The 7261-nt window shown below is 41.8% G+C and overlaps 1 protein-coding gene across 2 annotated transcripts; it reads right to left on the bottom strand.

Moving 5' to 3' along the window:
- Nucleotides 1–913: 913 nt before the first annotated feature.
- mtfr1l (mitochondrial fission regulator 1-like) lies at nt 914–6359 on the bottom strand. 2 transcript variants are annotated; one of them, XM_084568402.1, is made up of 8 exons: nt 6252–6359; nt 5311–5478; nt 5089–5196; nt 4873–4982; nt 4283–4494; nt 2910–3291; nt 2658–2818; nt 914–2510 (listed from the first exon to the last, which is right to left on the bottom strand). In XM_084568402.1, exons 2-7 carry the CDS (start codon nt 5323–5325, stop codon nt 2701–2703), a joined length of 945 nt encoding a protein of 314 aa, XP_084424528.1. In that variant the 5' UTR covers nt 5326–5478; nt 6252–6359; the 3' UTR covers nt 914–2510; nt 2658–2700. The 2 variants fall into 2 exon arrangements, with proteins under 2 accessions (XP_084424528.1, XP_084424529.1); XM_084568403.1 differs by having other exon boundaries at nt 5311–5392; nt 6252–6342.
- Between the last annotated feature and the right edge of the window lie 902 nt (nt 6360–7261).

The raw sequence follows: 7261 nt of genomic DNA, 5'->3' as shown, positions 1-7261 counted from the left end.
CTTCGTAACATTGGTATGGATTAAACAGCCCTTAAGTATACACCAATAAAATCCTGCTTACCCTGTGCAGCATCCAGGGGGCAGTTTCGGTGGTTGGATGCATGCTCGGGGCACATCAGCAGAAGATGGGAACCTGTGACCTTTTGAGAACATGTCAAATGTCTATTGACCAGAAACCAGAACAGAAAGCAATGCGCTGGCCACCCGAACCTGGGTCAACTGCTTGGAAGGCAGCTATGTAAACTACTGTACCACCATCGCTATGCATGAAGTATCAATAATATATTCTGGTATCTATATCGATATTTTAGCAGTTCAAAAGTTCTCAATGAAAAAAAAGAAGTATAGTGATACTACCAGAGGTCATTCAGCAGTCTGGATCTTTAACATCAGCATTTCTTAGCACCGCTGCTGAGTTTCCTCCACAGTTTAATGGCCGCTTCTCCCCTCCATATCTCAGGAAATGTACATATTTTTCATTCTGTGCAAGGATTTTTGTTTTTCTCAAGTGCACATCTCCTGTATCTCTGGTATTTTACCTGTTTATCATGACATTATGTGCAATGATTTGCTCGAGAGCAATACTGTTATCAGTATTCATGATATTCATGACATCCATAGTGTGCACTTTACCTCCATCATTTCAAGTTTGGCTGCTTAAGTTTGACACAGCAGCTCTAAATATTTATTGCACAATGAATATATTTTATATTTTTTTTTTTTTGTTTTTTTTTTAAATCAAACTTCTATTTCTGAGCTATCTTGCCTGGCCTCAGTAACACCCACATTTCCCTTGTGAATAAAGTTTCATCCGATCAAATAATAAACCAAACACACGGTTAGTTTTGTTCACCTGCACTGCCCTCGTGTGGTGACATCAGTCGCTGCACAGTAATCACAGACCGATTCAAAACATCTGCACGTTCTTTATTTACAAGTCCTTACATGACAGAAAAAAAAACAAAAAAAACATACATGTGATGGTGAGCTCAATGCTACACAGAGGTACAAAGGTGACACTCAAACTAGGACAAAACAAAGATAGTAAATTTCCCCTCTACTTGTCATTAGTAATAGTGATGCAGCTGGTAGCGTATGCGCGTTCGCCATCCTTGCATATAGTATTTGCCTCAGCTGTAACCAGGCTGCACTTCATTGCTTTCATCGAAGAGGAAGGGAATTCATGAGTTCCGGGCAAGACGTAGCACACTTTAACTTCACTGCAGTGACACGGATAAGGACACGTTCTTGTTCAGTTCAAACAGCTTAGCAGTATCTTTTCACACAGCACAACTACACTAAAGGACTCCCAGTCGTTTGAGCTTAATAAATGTGACGGTGCATGACGGAGAAGTAGCACGAGGGGCTTATTTTTAACAAACGTTTTGGGAATAGTTGAGAATGGAAGGGCACATTTAGGAGAAACACGGGGCAGGCAATGAGAAAACAAACCCATGGCACTAATACGGGAATAAAATTAGGCATCTGAACAGGCAACAGATCTGTGGTAAGGCGTCAACAAGAATATTCATTATTATAATCCAAACTCATAACTCTTTTACCCATGCTACTGTCAATACTCTGCATACACATAGCTCAGTTGTGTCAGCCCAAAGAAAAATCACCTTTTTAATTAAAAATAATAATACTAAAATACAAAAACGTTATACAGGTGGTTTCCAGGTAGCACATTCTACATCACACAGGGAGATATGTATATAAACAGACCTGTACAAGCTTGTTGTTACAGCGTCAAACAACAATAGGTGAACATTTCACTCTAATGTTCTTTGATTTGCACACCACACAGTTCACTCTTCAAACTTTACCATTAATGTATTCACTCTCCTCCTAGTTTGGGTTCTTAAAGTCAGTGTCCCGCGGTTCTATCAATCTGTATGTTAATTGCAAACAAAGGAGTGTGAGAGGTGCATTGGAGCAAGCAACATGGAGCAGATGATGCTCTGCACATTTGCAAACATCAACTGCAAAGATGTGAAGTTATTATTCTCACTTTCTCACTCTCACACTCTCACACACACACACGGTGGAAAGCTACAGTACATCTCCGCATGTACACACAAGAGCAGCTTCATCTGTACGTGAATTATTTTCAAGTATGTTAGAGGACTTCTTCACACAACTGAAAAAAAAAAAAGAGACTTATTTGCATCTGTGAAAAAAAAAAAAGAAGAAGAAACTCAGGTAGGACTCTTGAAATCAAAATGAATAAACGCTTCTTAAAGGGACATTTCCAACTGAAGTCCAAAAAAAAACCTTATGAATCTGAGTCAGCCTCCTCTGAGCCTTTCTATATATATAAAAAACATCCCAGATATACGTGGCTGTTCATCATTAGAATCAAGTCAACCAAGTCCATGTCGAGTCCTTGAAATAAACATAAAGTATTTTTTTAGAGAGCTGAATGAAAACATGTCTTCTTGTTCTATTGCCTTGGGTCTGAGGAGCAGAGTTGTGGATCCATGGATACATATTCCACAGGTAAAGGCCTAAAAATAACGAGGAAGAGAGAGAGAAAAAAAAAAACTAAGTGAAAAAAAACTGCCACTGAAAACGATAACCTACCACTTGCCGTCAAAAGTTCTTTATAAAAAATTCTATAAAAGAAACTTCTGAGCTACTCTCTCCTGACTTACATGGAGCAGCAGGATCGGGTATTGACGAGTAACGTGTGAAAGGCTACTTCCTTTTCACGGTCGCGCCATCTTCTTCCTTCAGGACAAACTTTTTCCTCAGAGCTTCTGAAATCAGACTGGCCGAGTCCTCCTCTCTGAGGGACGTGCAGCCTCTATTGTACCTGTGACGTACCAAAAACATACAACCTGAGACTGAAATACCAAACAAGTTGTGAACTTTGCATTATTTTTTTATATACCAACGTCTCTTACCTATCTTTGCTCATCTTCATGCGGTTCATGTCCTTCAGGATGTCCATAACATCTGCGAAACTGGTGGACTTTGACAGGGACACCGTATCCTCCTCCGCCTCCCGGAAGTCCATGCTGGGCCTGTCCAGATCAAAGGTGGCCGACGCCGTCATGGAAACGGGCGGCAGAGGGTCGGGGACCAGCTCTGAAACCGCAGAGACTACATCTTTTTCATCCTCCTCTTCCTCTTCCTCCTCCTCCTCCTCCTCCGTTACGTCGCTGATGACGAAGGAAGCGGCAGCTGTGGCGGCCGGCTGGTAGGGCGCCGCCTCGAAAGGCGCCATGGAGAAACTCATGCTCGTGTCGTCGGGGGACAGCAGATCAGGGGTGAGGGGGTTGGAGCCTGGAGGGAAAAGGAAGGAGCAGAGCAGATAATTGAGTTAATCTCTGCAGCAGCTGGTGTTTAGGGAAGCTTGTCTGTCTCAGCATCGTTCCACACACACAGAACGAAGGACTCAACATCTCTAAAACCAGCCCATATGTTATTTTGGTTTCATCAGTTGTATCTAATTCAAAGCATGAACGTGGCTTCTGTTGTTTTTAGTTTAGCAGATCCATGCGTCTTGGAGCGCTGAGAGTTTACGGTCAAATGATCTCTTTCCAGGATTTGATTATTTCATGAGAAAAATATTTATTATTGTATACAGTCTGGGCTTTTAACGCTCATTCCACTGTGCATACATTTAAAAACTCGTCAAGTAAAACATCAACATAAGGCTGTGGATAGTAAATAGGCCGAGTCTTTGACACATACTCGTGCAGATAGGTCAAGCTGTTTATTTTTAGCTTTTCTTTCTCTGAAATGTGTCACATCGGTTTTCAGCGGCATTTCATAGTCCCTAAAATTTAAAATAAAGATTAAAAAAAACATTGATATGATTTATTCTATCTAGTTCGATTATTACATTCAAAAACCTGCAGTTATATCCACTATACCTGGCTTGTGTGTTACCATGTCTAACAGCCGCAGATACTTGTACACGCCTTTAAGATCATATCTGAAAGTCATTATTTCAGTTTGACTAGAGTGACACTTTCTCACTGGATCCTCGTTGAATTGTTCAAAGATTGGCGCCCAGCTGCCACAAAACCAGAGCTGATCTTTAGTCACTGACCTACTAACTGCTGCCAAGAAGAAGTCTTAATACCAAAGAGCTTTTGGAGAATCAGGGCGACTGACAAAAGAATCAGACTCACGTTCACATGAAGACAATAACACAGCAATCTTAAATCTTATTTATGTGGCACAGTCTTCAGAATCAATAAACAAACTATACATTTCTATCTACTGCCACAGTGTTCCTACTGGGTGCGTCTCTGGTTGGGTTACATACCAGAATCATTTGAAACAATCTTGGCGATCTGTGCGCGTAGTTTGCTGAGCTCGTCCTGCAGGGCTGTAGTGCGGTTCAGTGCAGTCACCCCGGGCTTCCTCAGCCCCTCCATCCGTTTGCCCTCGCGGCGGAAGTTGGGCACGGACGAGTTTCTGTGCAGTACCAGGAGTGGCGTGGGCCTCCACTCGTGCTTTAGAGGACGCGAGTCACTCCTGGAAACAAGAAAAGTGAATGATGAGTGTCACCAAACAGCAGCTTTTCATGTAAAACCTAATGTTTTTTAGTCTGGCTTTCACTATGTCCTGCCCTACCACCACTGATCTATGCTTGCCGACTGTTTATTTGTTTTTGAATGGTGTAATAAACTTCATCAAGTTTATATTGTACAGTTTTCATCATTAAAAATACTACAGAAATCCGCAAAGAACTCAATCAACACCAAAATAGCAACAAAAATGTGATACTTTAGCTTAAAGGACTGCTGTGTAATGTTAAACATGTGCACTTAATAAGTTAGAGTCTGATTTAATACAATAATGACTTGGCAACGCTCCATAAACTTCAGGTTTATCTCTCAGGCTTTGACTTACCTCACTCTGGCATATGTCTCCTCTTCATCTGCAACAATCCAGGCTATGTCCGCCAAGGTAGGAACCATAGGGCCATCCATAGGCCTGAGAGGAGGCAGGCCCGGTAGCTCCTAATGCACAACGACACCAGTTAATGCTGTACAGAGCAGCGCAGCATTACTGATGGAAATATAATTACTAGGCAGAAGGATGACACAGGAAGGATAATATATGTACCTGGAAACATGCCCTTTGTGGAGGTTTGAGTGGGAGGGTAGAACCTATTCTTCTCACGACACTGCGAGTGGATCCGTGAGGCTTATTCTGCCAGATTGGTATAACGTCCTGCAAAAATATAAAAAACGGCATTAGACTCGCCACATAAAAATACACGAGTCCTTTCCGCAGGGGTGAGCAAATAATATGGCGACAGCACAGATGCCACCGAGAGCCACTTACTGTTTCCGTTTCCATGGTGACGGCGGATCAGTCGCATCCGTTGGGAAAGATGGGACACCAAAGGCTTGGTGCTCGGCAGCGTCTGAAGAAGGAGCAGTTCAGTAAACAGATGCCATGTCAGTGCCACTGCCAGTTCTTGGAATATAAATTAGTGATAAGTTAGAGAATCTGTCGAGAGAGAGAAACAAGCAGGAGGAGAACTTAAAGCCACCGTTACTTCAACGTAGCACAAATAGTTTTTCAAATAAGTAAAAATCGTAAGTTTAACTTGAAAACAGAGGTTGCAGATTTGAGTAATTTGCAAAGTAAGATGCACACTGAACCTGTATTTGGTTCATCAGAAGTGATAGTTTGTATTATTCAGTTAAAATAGCTCTTATGGGCCTACAAGCAACCTATAATATAGCTATTCTTTACTTAAGCTAGCCCATAGTTTAAAAACCATGAGTTATAAGGTCAGATCGTTTTGACTTGGAGGCAAATCAATAAAACAATAATAATAATTGACATTAGCTCGTAGAGGATTGCCAAGCCAGCTGGCGATGCTACAACTTAATCATCTTATCGGGGGGGTTAATAAAAAACAACAACCTTTGACAAAGCCCAGAATAAAAATAATTGCTGACATAGCTAGATAACTAAAATTACGTGAAACGCTACACGCTGCTTTAAATCCACGACACTGGGAATAAAAGAAGATAGTGAATGCTTAAAAAAAACAAGCTTTAGTGCCGTGTATTTTGGCTACCCTTGCTCAGTTTATCATTAGCCGGTAGCTAACTTAGCAACGGGGAGCAAACACACAGAGACCGTCAGTTAGCTTTAGCAGCACCGTAAACGGTCCCTGTTTGACCCTCACCTACATTACATGACCGACGTTTACCGGTATTATTTCGCCTATATTCGGGAAATTCAATAAACGACGCAAGAGTTAAACTTACGGTATATTAAAGCTGAATCATGCAATGCTAAACCATTACAGTCTCCAGGTCTACCAGCTTCTCCTCTTCGTCTTTGAGTGTTGTCGTTACTTAGGCCGGAAACCTGTGCCTTCCTGTCCTGTGCTCTGATTGGCTGGAGCCTCATGCGCTTCTTCGATCAGAGCCGGCCCAACAGCGCCCCCGTCAGGCGGAGATGGGAAGTGCGGTGGCGACACTCAGTAAATACAACGTTGAAGTTTATTGCTCACCACAAGTTTAGGACATACTTTATAACTTATTGGTGGTAGAAGCTGTGGACTGAATGAAACAAGAAAAACCCATTAAAACATACACTACATCTGCTATAAGATTATATATAAGGCCATACAAGTGGTTGTTGTTGTTGTCCAGGAGACTTTTTGTATTTCTCAGCTTAAGAGGTCTAGTTCTGCAGGGTTTTTCATTATTGTAATGTCATTTGCATGTATATATACACACGCTGCTGTACACACATTTTGTTGTTGTTGTTGATTCATACTAAAAAACACTTACAACATACATGTACATACAACAACTGTTTATTTGTCAAATATCTCCACATTTTACAGTCATTTTAAGCATTTTTCCTTGTGTTTTTCTATCTCCTGAGATTCTTCAATGTGTGCAGCAAGATGCTGGAAATAATCCTTTCCCAGTCTTTTGTGGCCAGCACCCCTCCACTGTGGTCTGCTGGGGGAGCAGCATTGCAGCCTGTGCCACCAGCAGGATAAACAAACTGATGAGGATGGCTGGCTCTGTCACTGGCTGCAGACAGGAGACTTTTGAAGTGCTTGTGGAGAAGAATACACGGAACAAACTGTCGTCGATCATGGATAACCCTGACCACCATTTCCACCACATAACACACAGACAATGGAGCACCTTCTCCAAAAGGCTCAGTCAACTTCGTTGTCTCAAGGAACGCTACAGGAAATCTTTCTTACCACAAGCCATCAGCACATAGTTGTTTTTCCAAAACAGTTGTGACTCAT

The sequence above is a fragment of the Chelon labrosus genome, assembly GCF_963514085.1.
Source record: "Chelon labrosus genome assembly, chromosome: 20".
Taxonomy (NCBI): domain Eukaryota; kingdom Metazoa; phylum Chordata; class Actinopteri; order Mugiliformes; family Mugilidae; genus Chelon; species Chelon labrosus.
The sequence above is the reverse complement of the archived record's forward strand: the minus strand, read 5'-3'. Positions and strand labels throughout refer to the sequence as shown.